Raw genomic sequence first — 26,730 nt, 5'->3', positions numbered from 1 at the left:
CTAGATGGACATGTTTCCACAGCCTGTTTTGCATCCTGCTAGTCTTTATACTGCTCACAAGATTGCTCCTTGTAGGTTATCTCCTGATATAGGGGTAGATAACAGAGCAGCACAAAGCCTTCCACCTTTACTACTGTGTAGCACTGCTGAAATGAGAGCGTGATTAATTGTGTGCGCAGGTCGCTTGTGCTGAACTGCTTGTTAGAGATTTTGTGCAAGGTGGATTTAAAGCATGAGAAGATCGTTGTCAGTTGGGTTTCAGAAGTGCTTTTTCTTTAGATTATTTGCCAGCGCTTGAATGACAGTGGGACTTTGTTTTTAATTAAATCTTACATTGACATAAAGAGTTATCGATGATGAGTAGAATTAGAGATGACTTCTAATCAAAGATAATTCCGCATACTGGGGTGGGTTTGAAATTAATGAATGTCAAATCTAATTAGATGGTCAGATTCTGATCCCTCAGCCACACTCATATGTACTGTTATAGACCAAATTTTGCTTATTTGCACTAATTCCAGCTGAATATGATTGCTCTGTGTCTCCAGTGCTCCGGTGTCTCCAGTACGGGAGCAGCATTAGTGAGGGTTCCACGTGGGTTCCTGCGCACGCTCGCCCCAGCCATCTGCATGAAACAAATCTTGGAACTGAAAAAAAAAAGGAGGTCAGCTGCCATGAACCCATCTGTTGTGTGCAGGAGCCATTTAGAATCAAATTTATTTTCCTTGGGTTTATTACAGTGAAATAACTCATTTGCATTTCCTTAGGTTTCCGGCACATGCTTTACCAAGGGGAAGGAGCAGTGTAGGTCTTTCTCTGAGGAGAGCTTAAGGGGAGGAAAAGGCAGTTTGTGGCTCCCCTGGCAACAAAAATAGGGAAACGGGGCATGTGCTGAGAGTTCTGGTAAAGGAGTAGCTGTAAAAAGGGGAGGAAAAAAGCTAACCATGGTATGAGACAAAAAGGGTGCTGCTTTCACCTTAGCTGCTGCCAATCCTTATTTCTGCGTTCTAGTGAAGTGATGAGAATTGGAGCCAAAGGCATGTTTTGCAGTAAAAATAAAAGAGGAAGTTAAAAGTCCCCACACTGACTTTGGCACCTAGACTAGTGTGAAAGATGACTTACTGAATTTATGGAGCTATGTTGCACTGAGAGCATAAGGTATCAGGCCCTATAGATTTACAGCCTCGTATACTTTACCATTTTGCTCTTGACCTGTATTGTTAGATTTTTTTCTTACTGTTACTATTGGTTTTTGGTTTATGTACATCATCTAGTTTGGGTAGGAGGAGCAGAACAAACAACACGAGCTATTCCAGATGGTAGACAATTTGTGTTTCTGCTCAGGATGTCTAGTGATGAGCTAGCAAATACTGTAACATTTGAGTTGAAAATGTCCTTACCTGCAACATTTAAAATGTTCTTATAGAAATGAGACCATAAAGTACAAGTGTTGCTATTAGTATCAAGTTTTGGGAAAAATATTATTTGAAACAAAAGCTAAAATTTGAAATACTAACATTTTCTAGCTAACATTTTCATTTATTAGAAACAGGTAATAAGCACCTTGTGCTCACTGGCAGAGATTTCTGCATGAGAAACTAAAGCTCACAGCTTTGTGCTCAAGAAGAGCTTTAAAAGATGCATGAGTTGCATAAACATTTCTTTGTGAATTGTAAAAACTGAATCCACCCAAACTGAAGGTATTAAAATATGGCTAATAAAACAATCACTGCAGGTGTCACTGATGGAGATAAAGTCATCAGTGAAAAATGCATGCAAGCCTGCAGAGAGATCCTGCTGGATAGCCAGTGCCGAGGCTTGGATGTCCATGATGGGGGAAGAGACCTGCCTCAGCAAAGACAGGATGAGCTGCAGTGGGCTAAACTAAGATTCTTGTTGCTACAAGAGGTAGGGCAGAAGTTTACCTCCTTGTGCTGGGGCAGGAATACATGGCTGCCAATGGCTTTGATGCCCACCCAAGCATGTCCCAGGGTGGGCACATCTCCCATTTGAAGGAGAGGGATCGGCTGTATCTCCTCTGTGCAATACTGCTCTCCTCAGCCGTGCTGGTGAGCCCACATGGCTCTTTCTGTACACTAAAATTAACGTCTGAAGCTCACAGATCTGCTGGCCTTTCACCGGCTGATATAGACTTGGGAAGTGTTCTTGTTGGTATAGCCATATGCTACTATTTAGGAATATCTCTTAGCCTTGGACTTTGATGGAACGAATGCACATGATTTTATTCTGGTAACCAAGAATAGTTCTTCAGATGGAGCTCACGTGTTTGTACAACTCTGGCAAATGCTACCCTGCCTGCTCAAAGAAGAAGCAGCCCAATCACTAGGAGAATAAAAAATGCCGTGAAAGTCATAATTTGTGTAATCAAATGACCAACAGAAAACACCTTTCTACAGGTGCTTCCAGGAGATTCCATCCCACAGAAATGTTCCTGACACATATGGAAATTATGAGCCCAGTCACTAATGCCTAAAAGCTTTTGTCCTGAAAATGCAAAAACTCTTGTGCAAGAATTAAATTTCTTGTGCAAGTATTTATAACGCTCCTGAGTGCTCTTACCTGCATATTGTCAAATTTTTATATTAAAAAACTTCCAAGAATGTCTACATTCTCATCCAAGATGCATACCTCTGTACCTTCTAGGAGCCTAGGGAACATGGAAACCATAAATTCCAGGTGGTTATTTGGGCTACTGGCCATGCTGGCCTCATATTGCCAAGGTGATTCAACTGAATCAGAAGGAAGGAGTTGGAAAATAAATAATAAAAACGACTAGACTTTAGACTACAAAAGCAAGAGACACCAGCTGAAGGTGCACTGAATGAGCTTAGCATTGAACGGAACTGGCACAATTTTAGACTTGAATTGTGCTCTTTGGGTTTATGAGTGCAGAGCAGAAAGAATTAGTTTTCTGGGAGGAGGACATGACTTCTAGGGTATAATTGGTTTCTTCCCTTATTTAGGTTATTCTTTAGGAAATGCATGCTCCTAAATGTCATCTTATTGCATTTAAGAGTTATTACCTTTGTAGGCTGGCCAGTCAGTCCAATAAGCAGAAGCTAGACCTTGACATAAATGATGAAATCTTCTTTTGTTAGTCAAGAAGATATCAGCTCATTTGTCAGACATACCCTGGGTTTGCAGATAAGAAATGTTCCTAGCATGCAAAACACCATCAGTTGACTTCTGCAGCCATCCACTCACATTAATTAGTGGACCCTCTCAGTTTCCCTTAACCTAAAGAATTATCACCAATTTTTTATGGACAGAAGAATCAACATACCATCTAACTGAAGGGATTACAGCTTCTTGGATACAGAATGGACCTTGAACCATGAAAATAGGAAAAAATTATTATCAAGGATCCTTTCAGTCATTGAGACCTACCCCACATTCTCATTTAATCAGGGATTATGTATAATCCCCAAGTGTCCTCGAAGCCTTTATTCCTTGAACCCTCAGCTGCAGACAGCTCCCTAACAGCCTCCAGCAAGCCCTAGACCCATAACTGTAGCTGGGGGGAGGGAGGGAGCAGGAGGAATCAAGAGCATCATCACCACCAGTATATTGCAGCTTTATATGGTTGCTAGTGCCTGTCTAGCAAAACCGACTTCCTCTCATTCATGTGGTGAACAAAAAATATCTTTGCTAGATTGGTCTTGGGGGAAAAAGCAAATAGAAAGGGACTGGACAGAAAGTCAGTCTAGATTTAGCAAATGTGTTTCTGATGGAATTTTCCTTCTCTCAGCTTAGTTCAAAGTCCACACTGTTTATCAAATATTTCAGCATTGTGGGAGGTAGAGTTCTGTGCTGAGGGTGATGAAGAGAGGGCAGCTCTGTGGAAGTGATGGGCCTGATGGTCCCATCCCCTCTAATTAGCTCAGGCTCAGCTGTTTCCCTGTTTCCAGACTGAAAGGAGAGCTGAGAGAGGGGACTTTTATTTCCTCAGGGACAGAGACATCATCAATTATCTGCCATTCCCTGCTGCAAGCCGTCAGTGAATAGGGCAGAAGAGAACTGATAGGATTTCACCTTATCCCTTGACTCACTGATGGGCTCATCATTCAACTGCCATGCACTTAGCACAAGCAGTGCTAATTACATTAATTATACTTTTATACAGGGCCTGCTTATATTAGCAATAAGGAGACTGGTGTCTTTTTAAAATGTAGCATCACTGGTTCATTAGCTACATAGATTTAAAAGTGTAAGAATACTCATTGCATCCACTGCTGAAGTGGATCTCAAATCTCAAAAGCATTTAATACCATTATAGATGTGCAACATGCTTTATATTGAGAGCAAAATTTATACTGTATCTAGAAAACAGTAGCATTATATCATGTAACTGCTAAATGTAGAAACTTGATCTCTGCGTTGGCATACCACCAAAATCCCTTAGTAGTGTTCAGCTGTGGGGATACCAGTCAGGTCAGTTCAGCTGTGGGTAAGTCCTTGTGGGCCGAACCTTACTGAAGTTATGCTAGCAACTACATCCATGCATGTAATCAGGATAAAACTATTATTAAATTCAGAGGTAGGTTTACTTAGTCAATAGCACAGAGCCCTGTGAATGGTTTAAGAGGCAGGAAAATAAATCTCCCTCAGCAAAGTATATCACAACAATGTGACCAATACTAATCACTCAAAGTGTATTTGCTGGATGTAGGTGTCATAAATAACTCATCAATGCTGTGCCCACATGCAGCCATTGTCTATGTGAATCTGGGCTGAGGGGCTGCTGCTGCGAGGCAGTCAGTGCAATTTTGTGAGGTTGGTTGGAAATATCTGAGATGTCAGCAATATAAGTTTAAATCTTAAGAACAGATTGGTTTTGTACAATAGAGTTAATATCTAACCTGACCAATGGAAAATAACTGAACAGAACTGGGTGATTTCATCAGTTCTGACTCTGTTACCTCCTTTTATATCAGTTTTGTTCTGTACAGAAATTAAACATACATTATTCACCAAGATCATGTATAATATATAGGGAGAGGCCACAAGCCTATCTGGGCTCTTAGTTCTGACCATTTTATGCAAAAGCAAAGCAAAAGTAGCTCCAGGCAGGTCTTTAATGTGCATTTGAATTGCACTTCTTGAACATTTCTTTCTGGTGTTTTGAGGACAGTCTTAGCTACTAAAGCCTTGCAAAGCCATTTGAGTGCTTGAGCAAAATAAAGAAAATAAATAAGTGCATTCCTTTTCAAAAATTATTTATTTTTTAAGTTTTCCCAAAGGAAAAGAAAACCGAAACAGTTCAGTTGTGTATGCACACAGTCACACATGGACACTAAGATTTTGTTCAGAGTGAAATACATTCATCTTCTGTTCACTTTAATACAGAAGAGACTCATCCTGCACAAGATGTTAGAATTTTGACAACAGTTTTGAATCTAAAGTAATTATGTTTTATAGTTAATGCAGTCATGATTAGCACTCAACTTCAAGTTTTGTTTTATTCCTCTTATTTTTTAAGGAATGGATGATGTTCATGCAGTTAAATCTCCTCTGACTGTCAGTGTTGTTTAGCTTCTACCCTCATAGGTCTCCAGATGCTGTCAGGGGGTGTGTGTGTTAATCATCCTGTCAAGCCATGCAAGTGCTGAACACTTGCAAGGGATTTTCTGCTCCTTGGTTCTCTGGACCTGACTTTTAATGCAAATCCTTGTGTGTAAGTGGGAATGTACAGATTGCAGCCTGACTATCTTAAGGTTATTTGCAAAACCAAAGGGAAATTGCTGCCCAGACCCTCAGAGGACTGTGATCATGTTATTTCTGCTATGTCTCTCAGGAGCTGGTTCTCAGTGGAGTTCGAGCTGTTAGGCATGAGCTGGCACAGGGAGACCCTGTGCCATCTACAGGGACATGAGGTTTGACCCTGGAAGCTGAAAAATGCCTTCGGGCAAGTGCTGTGCCAGATATCAGCAAGCCTGAGCAGAGCTCAGTCCTGCAGAGGTGTGCTGAGAACCTTACAGAGCTAGGGCTGAGTGTAGGGCCAGATGTGGGCTCTCATTGACCAGACACAAGTATCTCCAGCTGTGGCTGCAGCATGTTTATCCCTGTGTGAGTTAGCCAAAGCACATCCTCACTGCGGTTTCTTCTGAACTTCGGAGGAGCAGCTGCTCCTGAACTTCTCTGACTCCCACTCTCTTCCCGGTCTCTCCTGCCTGTGGATTTCTGCCCAGTACATGTGCTTGTGGTCCTGGTCTGCCTGAGAGGGACTTCTCTGTCCCAAGGGTTTATCCCTGCTGTGGTTAAACTGAGCCCTGAGCTGGATGGGCTGTATCCAGGCTAGGCTGGTGACACAAATGGTGGAGTACTGTTATCTGCTGACCATAGTGGAGGAGAAAACTGCCCTTGACTGCACACCCAGGTGATATCTCTGAGGCTGTCCGGGGTGGCAGCCCTCGCTTCCGAAACAGAAAGATATGTGCTAGTTTGGTTGTGCAATAGAGAAAACATCTCAATAGCAGTAGCACTGGCAATGCTGAGACTGGAAGAAGTGTTCCCGGCAGAGCTCTTGCAGAAATATTCCTGACAAAGGCAATGCGGTCTCCTCCACAGAGAAGCAGTAGCTCTCCATGGCACATATTGCCACCTAAAAGAGTATTTGCCCAGCTCAACGCTGCATATTAAATATAACTCATCTGTGCACAATGTTTTCCCATGTATTTGCTTTCTGCAGTGAGTGTTTGCCATGCAAGCACCATGTAGCTCTGGTGCTTGTCTTTAATAAATATGTTCCGTTGTGAAGGCTTACATTGCAAATTTGTGGCCTTCACAAGTGGCTTCTTTTTTGGACGCTCCTCTGTGGGGATGAGAGGGTGGTTTAGACTCACTGTCACCTCGTCAGCCCTGAAGGTCACAGTTTCACAGAACATCAGCTCTGTCTAACCCCCGCCACACTCTACTGCTTCGGCACCAGCTGTTGGAGTGAAATGAACTGGGGCCATGGGGCAGGCTGGGTCCAGCTTTTAAAATAGATGGAAAAAACCTATAAAAAGCCCCCTTTTTCATTTTCTGTCAGGTTATTTTTAAGCTGGCCTAGTTTCTCAGTCCATTTCACTGCATAATGGCGTCAGCAGCAGTGCTGACATCCCAGGAAGGATGGAGACGGTGAGAAGATGGGTCATGTGGGATGGGGGAGCCAGTGTCTGGCAGCACCCGCTGACCAATGTCCTCTTCTCCACCATCTCCCTTCCCCTTCTGTTCCCTACCCTGCTGCCTAGCCTCTGCTGGCCATAGTACTCCTCACACTGATCAGCGAGGCCATTCCTCTTGCCAGAGAAGCACAAAAACAAGTCAGCAGAAAAATCAACTTAATTGTCTGCTGAGGGCAGAGACAAAGAAAACAGAGCATTAAGGAGGAAAGGAAGAGGGAGGCATCCCCCTTCCCCTTGTGGTAGCTGATGGAGCTGCTGTGAGCCATAGCACTTTGCTATTTATTTGTGGGTGGATTGAAATCACCTTGCTTTGGTGCAGATTGTAAGCTGGGCATTGGAAATGAGCACACACGCAGGGCTTCCTCTCTGCTGAGGCTGCACTGGACACACGAAATGCAGAGCATACAGTGCCTGGAGCTTATTTACTCATCTCTCTTCCCAGTGGAGAGCATCCCTCTCTCATCACAGCACATCATGGCTGTACATACAGCCACTGCATCTTCCTTCTCAGCAGCCAAGTGGGAACAGCCATGGGGAAGACAAGTAAGGATCAAAAGGTAGCTGCAGGATTTGATTCATGCTGAATGAACCTTGGTTTTTTTATTATTATACATTATCACACTTTGCAGTGATGGTGAGTGCCCCCCAAGAGCACTGCATGTTCCCAGAATAACTCCCAGGACACCCTGATGTAGCAATTAGAGGCACTGGGGCTGGGGGTGAAGCATGCCAGGCATGGCAGAAATCAAGGGGTTATCACGCTGAAGTTGTTTCTAGTGCCACATCCAGACCCTCTTTGTGTCTCTGGCACATTTTCAGTAGATGCTGTGCTGTAAGTCAGAATTAAAATAGGACCAATTTGTTTTTGAGCAGGGATGATTTGGCGATTCAAAAAGATTCATGCCCTGGCTCCTCGCAGAACCTCGTGGGGTTCAGTTAACCCTCACCTTCACTGATGGACACCAGGCTATCCCACGCTCACTGCCTATCTCTTACTCTCCATCGTTACTGACATGCTTTCTGTTGTTTTTCAGGAATATCTTCCAGGCTCCCTGAAATCATGTCAATAGGATCACATTCATTCTCCCCAGGAGGTCCTAATGGGATTATTAGAAGCCAGTCCTTTGCTGGCTTCAGTGGGCTTCAGGAAAGACGGTCCAGGCAAGTGCTCTTTTTCTCTAAGGGGAATTTCGAAATCAAGCCCTAAGGGAGCCCTGGGGTTTAGGGGTTGAAGGTGGAAAAGAGGTGAGAGAGGACTTCTTTCTCTCTGACTTGCCAAATAAAGTGTCCTAAGCTTAAATGTCTCTATATATTGTTTGTATAACTAAGCTATTACCCTCTGCCTGAACTACCAAGCACCTGTTTGCCTCTCCACCATTAATGCAGGGCTTCCTCACATGCCTCAGAGCTGTGAGAGAATTTTAGAGAATCATTTTAACTTAACTAACTTAGGCAGTGATCTTTTCAACATGTGAAATGTGCAGGAACATGAAACACTTCCCACTGCCCTCAGTTTAAGACCACTGCTACCTAAAACACAGTTTTCTCCTTGCTGCATTGCTATGAATTCAAAACAGTGCTGTTTCCCTCAGCTTGGCTGTGGAGCCTTTACATGCACGACCCTTTAGTTAGACAGGACTTATGGCTTTGAGTCAGGCACCTGCCAAGTCATTCAGTCCCTGATGCCCTCAGAGGCTGCTTTACAATTAATTTTAACTTGTGTAGTCTCCCAGTGCCAGACCACCACTTAGTAACTGAGGAGGAATGGCAGGCAATGGGTTGCCTCCCCTTGAGGGCCCAAGTAGTCATGGTTGTTAAATGCTGACCTACCCCCTAGTAAAGTCACCAAAGAGGCACCTACATGCAACGCAGGTGTCCTCCCTTTGCCATACAGAGCTACCTATGGTCCATACTGAAGATCAGTGGTCTGATACTATCCTCCAGAAGCGCTCTTAACCAAGTCCCAGTCTTTCTTAGGAGTCCACAGGCTTTACACCTGAGATTATCTGGGCTCCCCTTTCTTTTTAGCAGCTGGTTGTAGCTCGGCCCTCTCATGGCTTTGGCTAAGCAATGTGAGTTAGGACAGCAATGGTATAAGACAGAGAAATATCTGATGAGCCTCAGACTCAGCCTGGCATTTCCAGATGAGCATTTGTGTCTTGGAAAGGCAATGAGCACATTAAAAGCTGACAGCGCATGTCCCAGGCTACTCAGACTCTTAAACAGTAAACAAATGCAGTTCTTAAACTGGCAGACACAGAAGCAGATTCCTTTCTGCTGATAGATATAGTATCAGAAGATTTCTTCAAGCTATGCTACTTTGAGATTTCTATGATTTATAGGGATTTCTTCCTCTTTGATGTTCATTTTGCAGGTGTAATTCCTTTATTGAAAATTCCTCTGCACTCAAGAAGCCCCAAGCAAAGGTGAAGAAAATGCATAATTTGGGCCATAAGAACAGCACCACACCCAAAGAACCCCAGCCTAAAAGGATGGAAGAGGTCTACCAAGCCTTGAAGAGTGGCCTGGAGTAAGAACTTTTACCCTGCTTGTTGATTGAAGCTTTCTGTGGCATTTTAGAGTCTGGAAAAGCATATCACAAGAACAGGAATCCTTCCTCATGGGAGAGGAACATACATCTCTTGAAGCCTGGATTGTAACACGTAGGATCTGAAATATTTGTATGGGAAGCAGGAATACAGGAGGCAGAATCCCATTTCCATTCACATTTCATGTAAAGCTCCCAAAGTCTGTGATTTCAACATTAGATTTTTTTTGCCCTCTGAATTTCCTAGCATCCTATCAAAGGCTTATATCACCTTTGGGATAACACCCCAGATAACAGGGCTTTTATTAGCCAGATACAAAGGCAGTGACTGGAAGGCACCAGCCCATAAACTAAGCAACAGATTAGCTTACTTGAAACTGGTTGTTCAGTGTAAAGAAAACACCGAGCTCTTATACACAGTTAAATAAGTGGCTCCTATTTATTCCCAAAAAGGCAGCAGGGAGCTGCTTTTAAGACAGATCAATGTAAATGAGTTTTTGTCTGTAAACACATCCAGTGAGGAAAACCATTTGTTGGGAAGATTTTCTTTTAGGATGGTCATCAGCCAGCTTGGTATGTGCTGCAGAGCTCATACCTCCTTCTCTGGTTTGTGTTTGCAGTGAGTATCTGGAAGTTCACCAGACAGAGCTGGATAAGTTGACTACTCAGTTAAAAGACATGAAAAGAAACTCACGCCTGGTACGTGTCATGCTTTGTCATCGTGTAGATGCACAGTGACCTTCTTGAGGTACTGGAGCAGCCAGGGGATGGGAGTGGGATATAGGGAATTTGTACTGGTTCTCTTCTAGCCATGGTCGTTTGTGATTTCTATTGACTGGCAAACATTACTTTTTTGTGATGTTGCAAAATTAATAACAGTTTCCTGTTTTCTGTTGCAGGGAGTCCTGTATGATTTAGATAAGGTATGTTACTCCCTTTGACACTCGTTTTGCAAGGAAACATTAGGAACCATACAGTGTACATGGGAAACCTCTCTCAGGCAGATCTACCAGCCATGCCAACCAACACTGTTGAGGGGAAGTTACCTGGGTATTTGCGCTTTCAAAGGAAGAAGCCCTACTCCCCTTCTCTTCCCAGGGGCTCTGATATTGCCCAGTATCTCCACCAGCCAGCTGTGCTCACTAACCCCGGCATCAAATGCACCCCATCGACCTTTTTCCTGAGGACTGCTGGGTCAAACTGGCTCTGAAATGGGCACAGGGAAGGAGGCAGATCCTAGCCAGGGAAGGAAGGAAGTGGAGGAGTAAGACCTCCTATTTCTGTCATCTGATAGACTTTAAATCCATTGCCTTGTGCAACCTTGCCCAGCTAGCTCCAGGTGGATGGGGGCTGGCAAGGGCACACTGTGGGGCCTGGGGGCTGGGTCAGCCCCAGTTCATTCCTGCTTCTGTCATTTCTGAGGAGGGAAAAATTGAAAATATTTTTTCCTGTAGGAAAATTTGGGTGAGAGAAAAGGAAAATTTTCAAAAATATTTTTTTCCCTGAGGGAAAATTTGGGTGAGAGAAAAGGAAAATTTTCAAAAATATTTTTTCCCTGCAGGAAAATTTGGGTGAGAGAAAAGGAAAACTTTCAAAAATATTTCCTGAACAAGTCTGACTTTTATTTTTTTTTGAGTCAAAATGCCAAGCTTGGGTTTATGGTCAAAACCAGTTTGCTAAGGATGAGAATGGATTTTGAAATGCAGAACCTGATCAATTTTAATACAGGTTTTCAGAGTATTGAAAATATTATTTTTTAGGCTAAAAAAAAAGCTCTGATTTTTTAAATTTTCTTTTTTTTTTTTTTTAATAATTAGAAAAACTAGAGAAATTCCACCAAACTAAAACTCTTTTTTGTTTAAAAATATATGTTAGGTATAGAAGTCAGGGAGCTCCGTTGTCTGCAGCAGCTTAACGATAGTAAGGTGGGACAACTGATTCCAGATTTGTGGTCTGGTGCATTTTAAGGAGGAGTTTCTCAGATCCATGGGGACTAGCAGATCTAGCCTGTCAGTGTCTTACTGATTTATTTAAATGTGCCTCACCATCAGCCTTTTTCTTTCTTTCAGCAAATCAAAGCAGTCGAAAGATACATGAGAAGGCTGGAGTTCCATATTAGCAAGGTAATGAGCTCTCCTATCATCTTGCTTCTGCATCTGTTCCTATGTTATTAGGAAAACAAACCCTTGGCCTCCTGCTACCCCTCTGCACTGAGGAGGCTGTCTTGACAAAACCTCTCCCAGATTTGGTATTTTTTCCATGATAGGCTGGTGGTTGGAGCCAAAGAAAGGGTTTCCACATGGTTTGTAAACCCCAAGGTCCAGCCCTGCCCTGAGACACTCCTGCATGCTTTTAGCTACAGAGAGAACACAGGGTTGGAGACTTGCTGGGAAAAATCTATCTCACTGCATGCATATAGGTAGAAAGAGAGTTGCATCTGAAAGTAATTTAATTCAGCAGTTATCTCTAGCACACACAGCAGCTAGTTTGGATTTATTCCTGGATTCACTGCTAATTCTTTTGCTGCATGGTTTGGGGCCCACATCCATTTGAATATATCGGTGAGAATATTCGGTAGAGGTACTCATGATTTACACTAATACGTTTTAAAGCTGGACAAAATCCATGGCATGTATTCTCTTATTATAAACATATCTGCTAGCAATTAGTTACTTTTCTGAGCCTGACAAAGGAATGAATTATTTTTGACAGATGAAATATCTTTTGAGAGTCATTTGAAAAGCGTTTGCACAGCTTGAAGTGCTCCAATTATGACAACCTATCCAAACCTTTTCACTTCAGTCTTCTCTTACTCTTGGAGCTGAAAATAAAAATATAAATCATAAGGTGATAGACTAAAATTTTGTTCCCCAAGCCACCTACTCTCTTGCTGGCAACATGAATGGCAAAAATTAGTACTTGAAGAACATTTCCATTCAAGTCCTTCCCACTCCAGCCCCTGCTCAGAACTAATGGTTTCTCAGCTTATAATAAGACTGAAAAGCTCCACACACAAGAGGTAATGCTGGTCAGTATTACTCAAGCTTGCTGAGTACATTAGTTCACTTTCTGTAACCCACAGCAACAGAGACAAAAGGAACCGAGCTGTGTGGTATTAAAGCTTATAGGCTTGGGCAGATGAAGAAATGTCTTTCTTTCTAATGATAGAGGCGATCTTTTTTAGCAGTATGTTTTCAAGGCCACAGGAATGCCTTCTGTCCTCTACCTGCTGCTGCTCTGTAGAGGAAGGAAAGTGGGGAGAATGGGATGCACAGCAGCAGATCCCACATATTTGGAGAGCAGATGAGCCTGTCCTAGCCATACTCACATGGGTGGGAGCAGGATATCAATCCCAGGCTAATGCTCCACTCTGATGGCGGAAGTAAATACCAAGTGATAGCTATTTATAGTAGCTGTTTTTAGCTTGCTGACTTGCAAGAGAAATAAGAGTGGGTATGACTGCAGAACTTTTTATAACTTCAAAATGGCAAAATACTATGTGTGCCTCCATTACCTTCTGCTGAACTCTTTCACTTTGCAAAGCATTCCCTGTTTTGGTTAGGGTGCCCTCAAGTCGGAGGCTTCAGCCACTGGCTATCCAAGATTGCCTTGTAAAAATCAACCTAAGGCTTTGAAGCCATCAGGAAGACAAGTCCTGTTCCAAACAAATCAGCAACAACACTTTTGTTAGTGGTTAAGCAGGCTTGGAAAATGGGATTTGGAACATGTCTGGATTGTCACATCAGGTCCATCTCTAATGCAGCAACACAAAGTCATAGACTGATGAAGCCAAGGTGCTGGATTTCACAGGGAGAAATGCTGCTATGAAAATCCACTACTGAACAGAAGCATCACGGGGCACAGGGTGATCTCTTGATGTCAGAGATAACAAGGGAAAAAGGTTATTTTAGGTAAAAAATATCATCTTGTTTTAGCAGGGACATTAGAAGCAGAAAAAAGAGACAGCTTCTTCCATTCCTGTCCTTCTCCTCACCCTGATATTTGAGAAGCTTGCTTGCACTCCTGCTGTCCCGTACTCTACCGGAGTGGGAGATGGGGAATAGCAATACTTAAAGGCATGCAGGGCAAGCAGGTGAATTGCTGGCAACATCTACTGTTGCTGTATTGAGACTTTTGCAGTGGAAGTTATTTTTATCTTGTGTTTCTTTCACGTAGACTGAAACAGTATTACACCTTCATTTCCTCAGCCCCTCCATTGGATCTAACAGTTTGGCAGAGTTTCCTTTTAATGCAAATTACTTCATTGCATTGGCTTTATTTTGCTGGGTTTTATGCTTCTTTTTTTTTTTAATGCACTTTCCTTGTTCCCGCTAGGTGGATGAGCTTTATGAAGCCTATTGTATCCAAAAGCGTCTCTGTGATGGTGCCAGCAAAATGAAGCAAGCCTTTGCGATGTCTCCTGCCAGCAAAGCAGCTCGAGAGAGTTTAACAGAAATCAACAGGAGCTACAAGGAGTACACAGAGGTACATCCTCATCAGTTTATTCTTTTTACTCTCACAGTGTTTGAAAGCCATGGGAACTTCGTCACTGATTTCAGGGAGAGTTTCATCCACGTAGAAGAATTAAAAGCAAAGCAAGTGAAGAAGAATAATTACTATTCGTTTGTCTTCAGGTGAATACATGATGACTTACAAAGACAGGTTACATGGGCCTGAAGAGTTGCTTGAAATAACAGTTTATGCTCTATGAGCGCTGGGTTATACCCGGGAACTGCAGCACAAGAACAAAAGCGTAAATCTGCGCCAAACCCACTTACACTCCAACTAGCTCCTTCCCACCCGCAGATTTAGAGATGGACTGAAACCCATGTGTATACAGACGTGTGCTGCATCCTACCTGTTTTACTTGCTGTGATCAAGATTTATTTTATTAAACAGGCAGGAGATTAACAACAGGACAACAGTCTAATAGTGTTGCAAACATCCCACGCTGTCAATGCTGTCACGCTGTGACAACCTTCCAAAATCTGAAGGAAAAACTGGAAAGGGTCCGATACCCGTCTCCCATAGTCTTTTTTCTTAATGTAGTCCGTATTTCTTGAGAGATTAATCGTGCTGGGAGCCAGTTTGGCATGGAGCTGCTGCTGGCACATGTCCTAGCTGGAGAGGGCCAGGACAATGACCAGGTTATGCTCCAAGGGCCACAGCTTCCCTCTGCCAACAGGAGGATTAGTATGCAGCAGCAGAAGAGCACGGGATTGTATTCAGTGTCAGTGCAAGCAAGCATAGCTCAGCTGCCATTTTTAGGGTCAGACCTAGCTAAACAGCAAAGATAGCTCTGAGATTGATTTTACTGCAGAATATCTTTCATTTGTATAACAGAATCTATCCTTCCAAATAGACCTTAAAAAAGGAAAAAAAAACAGGCCCAAAGAGAGTTTGTCTGACCTCACTGTTCTCCTATCCAACACAGAACATGTGTACCATAGAAGCAGAGCTGGAAAATCTATTGGGCGAATTTTGCATCAAGATGAAAGGTAAATGCCTTTTCAACTTCCCCTTCTTTCCCCATAAGCAGTAGCAGTTGCTGCATATTAGTGAGAGTATCAACACATGCTGTGTGACATGTATTTATGACAGGTGTGGTTTCCCCTGCACACATCCATTGCTGAGACTTCAAACCCCCAACTTATGCCCTTGTCCACTGGAAAGGATCACAGACACAGGAACACCAAAGCTTACAAAGAGACTTTCTGATATGCTGCTGCTTGTTTTCTAGGCTAATTGCCTCCCACTCCTCCCAACAGCCAAAGCAATTCAGTTTTGAAGGCTGATGTACTTTTTGCCTCTATTTCAGTAATCCTTTAAGAAGATGACTGGGAAATTCCATGAAATTCCATGGAGCTGAAGTTCAGAATACTTTCTTAATTTGACATCAGCTGTTTCTAAGTCCTTTACTTTTGCTAATTGTGACTAATATTATTTTCAACCAAATGTAAAAAAACCAAAAAGCTGGGGGTAGTTTACCTGGGTAACTCAATGGTGGCATTTACCTTTCCATTTTATTCCTTGTCTTTATGACAGGAGATTTTATGGGTTTGAATACAATGGAATCAGTTCTACCTGAAGCCTCAGTGGATCATTGGGTATTGCTAGTGTTGTTATCCCTTTAAGACTCAATGTCTTAAAGAAGAGATTGTGGGGAGATATCTTTTTTGGATCTTCAATCACTGGCATGAAAATAGTTCTGTAAAACAAAACCAACATCTAAATATTCATGAACTCTTAATTCTTCACTTGAAATCTTACCATTTAAAACATCCACAGTACTGCTGGTGGAGCTTTTAGAGCTCACAAATGTCATACAGGGTTTTGATTCTGCCTGCCTTGTCACAGTTGTGTCCCATGGTTGCACTGCATAAGATTAAGATTAATCTTAGATTAAGTTAAAATAGCTACTCTGTGCTCTTATGTTAGAGAAGACAAATGCAGCAGCTGTTGGAGTTTCTCCTAGCTCCATCCCTCAGCTTTTAAAGCCCCCACTCTTCAGTGCTGAAAAGGCAGTCAAAGACACATAGATGTAAAGTTACAAGATGGACATGCAAAAACTGAGCCAGATATTTCTGTAAAGAAACCCAAAGCAGAACCACAGCATGGGCATGCTGAAGGAAACACAATGTCATGGAATGTATAAAGGGAATTGCACCAGGTCAGGTCCCTTGGAGCATTTCTTTATTTTCTATAAATGCAATGCACAGTTCCTGATAGCAGGACATGTTGCAGAAAGTGCCACAGTGTCATAAATGGCTGGGCTGAAGAGGTCTTGCCCCTTCTCTTTTGTATGCCCAAGCCCTCCAGCAAAACTCAAGGGCTCTCTAGAAGGCAGGTAGTGCACTTGTGGGGGAGCAGAGCACAAACCACAAACAGCAGCTGCTTCTGAACACAGTTTGCACAGCATAAAGAAGCCCAAATTAGAAAACAGCAAAGAGAAATGGCATATCATTAAGTATTCTCTAATTAGGGCATCTAAGATTTCTATCTAGATAGTTTTCCCTAGGAATAGGAATTCAGTAGGACAATCGACCCATTCCTATTTTTAAGGCTCACAACAGCTCTTGCACAAAACCCTGCAGATCACACAGCAAGTTTCCCCCTTAAGTTATACTGCAGCATATCCAGCTAACTTTAGGATCTAATTTAAAATCAAAGCATTCCTCTCCCCAAAGCTTATCTGTTCCTAGCCATTCCAGTGAAAGTTATTTTTATTTTGTGCCCTCTGTCACTTACACTGAAAGCAAGCCAACCTACACAATGCTGTCAGGAAGCAGGGGAGCTGCACTGTGTTTTTATGACTGATATTCAAAGAAAAAAAAAGCCTAATCATTTTTCAAAATTAAGATAGTAAACTTGCCAGCAGGCTTGGATTACTGCTCAGGATTAATTGGTTGTTGAAATTAAACAGGGAAACCCAATGTGGAAATTCCTGTATGGAATCAGGTGTCCTGTTGTGATGTACAGGAAAGCACCCCTGTACATGTAAGAAGTGCCCCTATACCTGTTTGAAGTGCCAGGACAGCAGAAGGTGGAATGCCCATCCTGTTTCACACAGGAAGAGCAGTATGCTGGCCTGACACATGGAGGGCTCTGTAACAGGGAGCCCAGCACCAGCAACTCCAGTCCATGAGTCCAGCATCCTGCACACCAGCAGAGCTGTACTTGCTGCATGAATGGCAGGTGGCCCTGTCACCTTTTCACAGCCACATACTGGCCTGTCCCCTAATTACTTATACTGACACACTGGGGAGCTATCTCCCATTCTGTCTGCATTTACAAGCCCAGTGCTTTTACAAAGGTATGATATTTGAAAGTGTGTGATAGGGCCATTGGTTCCTAATATTTGTTTACTCCCCATAAGCCATCCAGTCACCAAAAAGCTGTTATCTGTGAAAGTACTTATCCCCTGTTGTCAAGTCAGCACTAAGCCCCCTGTTCATCAGGCTGAAAGTATTTGGCCAGCCTGGTTGGGACAGTCATTTTTCAAGACCTCGACTTCAGAGAACATCCATAAGGAGTTTTAAGCTGTTTCCTCACCCTCCCACCCCATCCACTGGGCAAAGAAAGGACCTTTTATTTTCCTCAGATACTTTTGGAGATGGGTCCCAGCAGAGATCAAATTCACTTATAAAAGCATGCCTAGGGAGAGAGAAGCAGTAGTGGAGTGCTAGTAATCTTAAATTATTTATAAACAGTAAATAAATTAGGAAGGAATTGGTAATATGAGCTCCATGCGGGGGCCTCTCTGTTCTGCTACACAGTAAGATGAGCGAAGAAAACTGTTTTCTGGTCAAAGAAATGGGAGAGGTGGATAAGCAGATCACAGGGACAGTCCATGACTGAATGCGGGGATCTAGTTGCTTCTACAGTCCAGCTAGCAGGACTAATTCATCAAAAAGTAGAGACAACACTAGGGTTCCTCGTACTTGCTTTGATTTTAGCACACCCATGTATGTTCACTCATGGCATTTTAGGATAAATGCAGCCCAAAAGCCCCAGCAGCTTTGTTTTCATTCCTTTCTCTACCACAGGCTTTGTACGTGTCCTCAAGGTGGTTTCTTTGGGCACTGCAACACTAGAGCATAGTTCAGGTTCACCCAGGCAAAGCTGGGTAAATTTTTATACCAAAACAAGTGCAATAGCTACCTACTGAGGGGATTTGTGAGAAAGGAGAGATTCCTTCTCTGAGAAAAACAACCAGTTAAATCCCGCAGAAGAGCAGGTCAGCAGGCCAGGAGAGGGATGGTAACTTCCCTAGGATTTCAGCGTGGTCCCTCAGAAAACTTTCATTTCATGTGCATGGTGCCAATATAGAAACAGAATCATCATGTCCTACGTTAAAAAACCACCCCAAAATACCAAAAGCAAACATATATCACAAGTGCTTTGCTGTGCTCTTTGTCCCCCTATGCAGAAGAATGGGATAAATCTCATATTACAGGTGTCAGTCATGATATGTGATGCACTTACTATTGAAAGCTGTTATGAGAATGATAATGTTATGGAAATGCCAAGCAGGAGGAGCCCCTCTCACTTGCTGTGTCTCTATGAAGATGCACTAAAAAAGGAATCTGTGTTGAAGTGTGTAACTTGGTTGGATTAGTGTTAAGCAGCAAGCACTACATGGTGATCCACAGCTCGCCTACACTCATGATAGTAAGAGCTTTGAGCTGAGTTTCTGAAGGTACATGAGATCAGGAATCTGTTCTTTTTCTATAATTACTATATAAAAGGAAACTGAGCTCTTGAAGCAAAGAAAGCTGGAAAGTATAAATCTTCCATACACAAGAAACCACAGCCCAATGAATTTTATACTAAATAAAAAAGAAAATAGAAAATTAAGATGGAGAGGCTGTCCTGGTTTGGAGGGTGCAAAAGCAGCACTAAGAGGGGGGATATAAGCAACAGCTGGGGGCTGCAGGGGGCACTTGCTCTCTTCTGTCCAAGTATGGCAGTGGTGGCCCTGGGCACTCCACTGCACCCCATTCCTGGGTACAGCTGTGCTTGGCAGCCCAGGCCCTCCCACAGCCTCTCCCTCTCTTTCCTTCTCAGGTCTGGCTGGCTTCGCTCGGCTCTGCCCAGGAGATCAATACGAGGTATGTCTGCTTTGGTTTATCACGTACTCAATAGCAAAAGAATCAAAAGGAAGGCAGATTTATGCTGCTTTTTACATTGTGATGAATAAAACCTTTTCACATCAGCACACCAACTAACAGCTGTTATTTTTCATATATGTGCTCTGAAAAAACCTTGCAGTTCTCTGTATGTCTGTTTTTGTCAGGGCATCTGTCTGAAGACCTGGAAATTCTATTTAGAGCACTGGGTGATGGCTATTCAAAGAACTACAAGCTTTTTTTCTTTTTTTAACTTTTAAAAATCATATTTCTGACAAACATTTCTAATTCCCCAGGAAGAAAGCCTAAGCCCCATCTCATGCATGTAGAAAAAACTGAAAACATTCTTGTGAGCATCCTTTAGTGGATGCTTAGGCTCTACTTCATCATAAAGCAGAGTAGCAGAAAGACATTGAATAACCATTTCCTGAGACCCAGCTGTTGCCTGCTGTAAGGCTGTGTCACGATCTGCGGTCACTGCAATGTTTCAGTAGAGAACATCAGGAGCAGGTTAGTTAGAGATGGATTAAAATAAAAGCCTCCCACTCCGTCCAGAACAGAAATAGCTCTGAAGAAATTTACAGTGGCTTGATAATGGATCCCCCAAACCAGTACTTCCCAGCTGTCTTGATCATAGATTCATTTGTTGCCACTCTTGTTCCCTGTGATGAATGTCTCCTGCTGCTCTTACGCCTGCAATAGCATGTGCTTCCTCTGTGGGGCTGGTTAGTTGGAGCAGGTCTCTCCCAACCAGCCCTTCAGCCCAAAGTGGCTTGCTGCTCTTATGTTACTGCACTGCGGGTATCATTCATTTCCATCACCAGCCAGCCAAAAAATTGCAGGTGGGGAGGCATCTGATGGGAAATGGCCAAAAGCTCATCTACCTTCTCTCCTGCCTGGGAAGACAGGTGATCCAGTCAGTTGTAGATATTAGGAAAGACCATGGGAGCTTTCATCCCGCCCTCACAAATCTCCCTTCCCCTGCCACTTTCCCTATAAATAGAGTTAAATGTCTTGCAGCTTTGTTATGAGTCATCTAGTTACATGAAAGGGAAAGCTTGAGTGAGGGGTACACTACCAAAGGGAGCAACTAGGAGAACTGAGAGACAGACTTTTTCCTCTGACTCGACGGGAAGCAGAATGGCAGCACCTATGCCACTAACTCTTCCAATCTTTTTCAGACCCTCTTTCCCCAGTTTTGTTTGTGATATTTGTGCTTTGTGAGAGCAGATTTCTCAAGAAAATAAGAGGATTTTTCTGTTTTAGATTTTCATGCGTTACGGTCGCCAGCGATGGAAACTGAAAGGGAAAATAGAAGTGAATGGCAAGCAAAGCTGGGATGGAGAAGAAATGGTTTTCCTCCCTCTCATTGTCGGACTGATCTCCATTAAGGTATGTATGCTGACTTCTTTGCCTGCAAGCAAGGCAGCAGTCAAGAACCTGTCTTTTCATGCACCTTCAGCAAAAACAAAGAAGCAGATCATTTAACTCTTTAGAAATGAGCCATCATTAGTATTTCTGACACAGCTACTAAAGTGAAGTGCTACAGTATTGTTCAGTTTCGCTACAAGTCAAATCAGTTTGTCAGTGCCGTGGTAGAGATTCTTCTCCCAAACTGGAGTTTGGGAGCAGTTCTGCCACTGCTCCATCCCTTCGTTGCCTCTGGCCTCCCAACACACTTTTCTCCTAGCTGAAAGTCCATATGCTTTCCTTCCAACAAGCCTCTAACCTAGAGATACCCATTCTCTGACCCCTGTCTAGAAATTGCTGCTAAAAACTATTCCAGGTGACCCTGGTTAGGTAGCTTAAACAGAGGAGTGCCTTGAAAGTCTTATGGGAAATGGCCTACTTAGACACTGCAAAGACTTTATGAAAAAAATGCACATGATTACAAAACCCCCAACAAAATAATTCCAAATGTGTGAGACTGTAGGTTTTCATAGAAAGGCAAGTTGTGACACAAGGTGAGTCACTCTCCCCAGTTTAACAACATGGGTGGAAAGTTAGGAGAGAACCTGTTCTGATAGTGCACAAGAGTCCCAGTATTATTAAGGTTAATGTGTATATTCTCTCCCCTTTTTGGATTCTCTCCAAACACTTTCACATAAAAGGCTCAAGAACTGACTTTAAAGCAAACAGCCAAAAGCTGGTTTGTGTAGGAGCTGCATGTGTAACTGTTGCTCTGAATTTTTAGGCAAGTGTATCTTTAATTATGAATAGCGCTGTACTCTTACTATAACAACATATATGGATGTAGCTCCTCACCACTGAGTCTGTGGAAGTCTTCACAAAAGGCCAGCATTGTTGTAAACAATTACATGACTTCAGAGTTACAAGAGATGAATACCGGGAAGAGAGCTGCCTTGGGAATTATTAAGAGGGCAAATCATATCAGGAGATTCCCAGTCAGGAAAATTGTCAGCTTCTGAGAGACTATAGGCTCTCCTTGTTCTCATTCTTCCCTCAGGCTCTGCTTATGGTTACTGCAAAAGATCAAATACAAGATTGGATAGCCCCTTAGTCTGAGCCAGTATGGTTGTTCTCTTCTGACACCCATAAAGAAACATAAAGAAAACTATAGAATCACGATCATATTCAACTATGAATTTATTAAAAGAAAAAAAAACCAAACCCCAACTTTTCCCTTAAGTCATGCAACAGACATAATCATATTTTAGAAGCCTTTTAGCAAGGAGTCCAGGCCAGAAAATCAGAACTATTGCCTTGTGATTAAGGATTCCAATGCCATGTATGATCTTACATGTCCTGGTTTTGTCTCTTACAGGTCACAGAGGTTAAAGGACTTGCTACTCATATCCTTGTGGGAAGTGTAACCTGTGAGACAAAAGACCTCTTTGCAGCTCGGCCTCAGGTGGTTGCAGTAGACATCAATGACCTTGGCACAGTAAAGCTGAACCTTGAAATCACCTGGTAGTAAGTAGAACTGGTTGCTCAATCAATCGGTCAATCAATCAGCTGTAAAACCTCAACCTAAGAGAAAATGTCCATTCATGTGTGCTGTTCTCTCCATTTTGCTCCCTCCTGAGGCAGACTGGGAAGGAATTGTGGCCCAAGTTTGGTGTATGAGAAATAGTTCATGGTCAGCCACAGGTTGCCTGTGTTACCTGTGGGAAAGGGGGTTGTGCCTAGTTTCAGCTGTTAAATTAGGCATGGTAAGTACTGTCGTTATGAGGCATGGGAAACGGATAGTGACAAGAGATCTCAGAATTTCCTAAAGCTTATACTTCTTCCCCAAAATTAAAAAGGGGGGCATAACTGTGTGTTCATATATTCACTGATCTTTTTTAATATTAGTCTAAAAATCTGTGTTGGATTTATGGATTTATGCTAGCATAGTGAAGTTCAGAAGTTGGCCCATCTTTAAAAGCTGGCTTCTAAGGGCTTTATACAACGCAAGTGTGGCGGGAAACCTCCTAGCGATCTCTATCCATATTGGTGAGTTGATGGCATTAGGATCCAAACCCAATTCTCACTGCATTTTAATGAAATAGGTAATGTCATTGAAGAAGCGTTGATGCATTTAACTTTTACAGTCATGTATGCTGTTTCTTGTAATGCAATAAACATGAAGTCAGCAATAACAGCTCCTGGTTTCCTTTATAATGCAACAGTTCTATTAATAGTAGAGCACCTTTCTCATTAGTATGTGTGACACTTGGCAACTCAAATCCAAGAATACTTTTCATGTGAGAAGAATAACATCAGACTACACACAAATGATTTCTGAGTGAATGCTTTTATCAGAACTGAGAACCACACTTCTGAGACTGCTGTCTAATTAACAACATTTTTTTTTAAACACTTCTGTTAAAAAAACTTGCTATACCTCTGGGTTTTGATGTGCTAATAAGCCACCTTTTCAAAAAGCCTTTCTATGGACCTGAAAGACCTTCTCGCTCAGCCTAACAACCTATTTTTTTCTTCTGCTTGTGTGTCCATAGCCCCTTTGATGTTGAAGATTTGACCCCGTCCACAGGAAATGTGAGCAAGGCATCTGCTCTCCAGAGGAGAATGTCCATGTACAGCCAAGGCACTCCTGAAACACCAACCTTCAAGGACCACTCATTCTTTGTAAGCTCTGTTCAGCTTCATGTTTATGTAATGAGAAGCCCTAGAGCAGTTCAAACACTGCAAACACTTCATTGCTTTACACGTCTAAGCTTTTTTTCCCTGGTTCCAGCAGGTTACCCTTATGAATGCTTATAAATCAAGTGCATTCCTAGCTGCTAATCCTAAAAGAAGGTGACTGTGATCCTAGCATCTTTGAAACTATGTGGCCAATTATTGCATACCTCTTCTTCTTGCCTGACTGCTATAATACTTGATTAATCTTTATAAAATATGTTTTCATTTTGTAACAGTAGTTAAACAACCATTATAGCACAAGTATTTTTAAGTATCCTGTGATAAAATTTTCCCCTATACCAAAGATATTCACAGGGTACTCCTACATTTTGCATGAATTGAATTCTGAATGCCTAATCAGGCCATCTGTACAGAGATTAATTTTACAAGTGCTGCATCCCATGCCTGTAACTTAATGCACTGCTACAAAGCATTCATTTAACTTGCCCTTCCTCACACCCTCTTTGCTTTAACTGTTGAAGAAATGGCTGCATCCTCTGCAAGACAGGCCAAAGTTGACAATCTTAGATGCTCTGCAGGACACTTTCTTTGACAAGCTTCGTCGCAGTCGCTCTTTTAGTGACCTACCATCGCTCAGGCTAAGCCCAAAAGCAGGGCTAGAGCTATATGTGAGTCTTGGTTTTTGTTTGGTGAAGGATTTTTTCAGTCTCTATGTGGCATCTCCATTCCCACGCATGCTTCGTGTGTTGCTCTCCTTGCAACTCACTCATTTTGCTGACTGATTAGAGGGGAGGACATAACTGTCAGCCCATGCAGCTCACATTCGATCAAATTCCTCTTGGTTTCTACAGAGATAATAATCAGAAGTCAACTATCTGTGGGCAGAGAGCAGGGCAGGAATACAAGCCAACAGTGTTCTTAAACCTAGTAACATGACTTTCAGATGCTAAAAACATACCCATGTCAAGGGAAAGAAGAAATAAATCTTTGAATGTAATTATGTTTAGGGGGAAAAAAGCTGCTAATAGTACTGGAAAAAAAAGATGCAAGTTTTGGACATTTTAACCTTTTGCGGCTTAACGACGTGAATGCCTACAGTTCTTTCCAGCAAATTGTCAGCAAAATAGTAGTTGCTTTCCATCTATGCTGTGAATTTCCATGAGTTAGCCACATAACAAAGGAAGCTCTGTAGGTCAGATAGGCAGATGATTTTTCCCCATAGGTCAGTCAAAATGAACATATATATATATATATATATGCTGTGATTGTTCTGGAATCTGTATAGGCTGGTTTTGCTTCTTAAATGATCGATGTCCTGCTCAATACACTACCACACAATTTTGCTGTTTCATTTCAGAAGAAACTCACATTGGATGTGACTCCTGTATAACTCTGGTTCAACAATTCTTACAGAGATCCATGCCACAGGCAGAGCATACTTTCAACAGAAAAGAAATTGCACAGTAATATCACCATTAAAACACCATGACACTAGATAAACTTCTGGAGCAAACTGTTACAGTTTAGGGATTGCCACTTTAGAAGTCAGAAAACAGAACAGAAATCTATAATGGATAGAAAAATGCAGACAAGATGGCTTAAGTACAACTCTATTAAAAAGAGCCATGCTTCGGGAACCAGAGCAGTGCACTAGAAATGCTGTCTGAGGAAATCTAGTAGGGCGAGTGGAATTCATGTCTCTCTTCTGGGGCTTATCTCCTAGAGCTCTCTGCTTAACAGAGAGATGCTAAGCCCAGGTTTTCCAGCAGTTTTACTGCTGAGATGAGGAACCATGCCAGATGAAAGCAGAAGTTGGATTTGAAACATTTTTCCTATCTCTCAAGTCTTGAATACCTATTTAATCTTTTTGCTTGCCTTTTTCTTTCAAGGGCACATACTTAATTTTTTTCTTATTTCCAATGCTGCATGAAAAACATTTTCTCTCTGTTATCTTTTTAGTCGAATTTGCCAGATGATGTCTTTGAAAATGGAACAGTGACGACCGAGAAGCGGCCTCTTTCCTTCACTTTTGGTGACCTGCCTTATGAAGACTCCGTGCCCCCTGCCAACTCAGCGGAGTCCTCTTCTGCACATGTCAGCTCCAGCCCTGACATCAGTGCGATGCCCACCCAGCACCAAGCTCTGGAGTCCTCCAAGAGCTCAAGCCTAGACTGTAGCAGCAGTGACTCCCGCAGAGACTCTGTTGCTGAGCCAAAGGACCTGCCGTCCCAGGGAGAGGTAGCAGTGGCTGAGAACAAGACCATGCCAAGGGCAGCTCCTGAAGTTTGCCAAAAAACCTCTGATGCTGGAAGCGATCATGTCTTTATAGAAACAAGTGTCCCGGTGTCTCTCCTGCAGGACACGGATGAAGTTTCAGAGCTCAAGCCTGTGGAGCTGGATACCTATGAAGGCAACATCACAAAGCAGCTGGTTAAAAGGCTTACATCAGCAGAGACACCCCTGACTCCAGAGAGGCTGACATGTGAGGGATCAATTAGTGGGGAATCAGAAGGTTATAAATCTTATCTTGATGGAAGCATTGAAGAAGCCTTGCAAGGGCTTCTCTTAGCTCTTGAGCCACATAAAGAGCAGTATAAAGAGTTTCAGGACCTGGACCAAGAAGTGATGCATCTAGATGACATCCTAAAAGTAAGTACATTTTCAGAAAATACTACCCTAAAGAAAATCTGAGCAGTAGAATCTCCTCCCCTGACTCGCAAACATCAAAGTTGGCTTTTTGGAGAATAGTAAAATTCCCCCAGTAGCAGTAGGCTTGCTCCTACTTGGAACATCCTTTCACAGTATTGCATTTTTAAACTTTTGTTGGCAATGATGTGCTTATCATAGCCTTGTATCCTCAAGCAATGGATCTTTTATCAAAACTTGGGGGAAAGAGAAAAAGGTGCTGTGGCAGAGGTATAATTAAATTATACCCTTCTCTGAAGAATCCACTTGTGAACCCATTGCTTGTGCCATACTGGAGATCAAATATAGCCAGGCACCTGCCTTTGAAATCTATGAGTCACAGCCTCAGTGGGTGCACATTAGCATATTACCCCTGAACTCCACGGAGCTGTGCAAAACTATACCAGCTGAGGATCAGGCCTTGTAGCCATAGAAGCTGAATTTTCTAAATTGCCAAAGGGATTTAAAAGAACAAGTCTCACTGAAGCTTGCCATCCCCACATCACCTACACTTCTTCCAAGCCTTTTCCTTTTTCCCCCATCCATTTTTATAATGAGAAATATCCTGTCATTA

The 26,730-nt window shown here is 42.5% G+C and overlaps 1 protein-coding gene across 2 annotated transcripts in view; it reads left to right on the top strand.

The window, feature by feature from the left end:
* The window catches only part of RIPOR2 (RHO family interacting cell polarization regulator 2), a 52,691-nt gene that overhangs the window by 9,659 nt on the left and 16,302 nt on the right, over nucleotides 1–26,730 (top strand). For both annotated transcript variants that reach the window (XM_039381448.1, XM_039381447.1), the window contains exons 2-13: nucleotides 8,222–8,348; nucleotides 9,562–9,717; nucleotides 10,356–10,434; nucleotides 10,635–10,658; nucleotides 11,805–11,858; nucleotides 14,071–14,220; nucleotides 15,170–15,233; nucleotides 19,303–19,346; nucleotides 20,631–20,756; nucleotides 22,150–22,298; nucleotides 23,327–23,456; nucleotides 25,431–26,120. In XM_039381448.1, the coding sequence (XP_039237382.1) occupies nucleotides 8,248–8,348; nucleotides 9,562–9,717; nucleotides 10,356–10,434; nucleotides 10,635–10,658; nucleotides 11,805–11,858; nucleotides 14,071–14,220; nucleotides 15,170–15,233; nucleotides 19,303–19,346; nucleotides 20,631–20,756; nucleotides 22,150–22,298; nucleotides 23,327–23,456; nucleotides 25,431–26,120 (1,767 nt within the window). In that variant the 5' untranslated portion in view covers nucleotides 8,222–8,247. The remainder of the gene's footprint in view (nucleotides 1–8,221; nucleotides 8,349–9,561; nucleotides 9,718–10,355; nucleotides 10,435–10,634; nucleotides 10,659–11,804; nucleotides 11,859–14,070; nucleotides 14,221–15,169; nucleotides 15,234–19,302; nucleotides 19,347–20,630; nucleotides 20,757–22,149; nucleotides 22,299–23,326; nucleotides 23,457–25,430; nucleotides 26,121–26,730) is intronic.

This window comes from Pipra filicauda, unplaced genomic scaffold, assembly GCF_003945595.2.
Source record: "Pipra filicauda isolate LSUMZ 115617 unplaced genomic scaffold, ASM394559v2 scaffold224_size1409572_pilon, whole genome shotgun sequence".
In the NCBI taxonomy this organism is placed as follows: domain Eukaryota; kingdom Metazoa; phylum Chordata; class Aves; order Passeriformes; family Pipridae; genus Pipra; species Pipra filicauda.
This window is presented reverse-complemented; position numbering and strand designations above follow the sequence as displayed.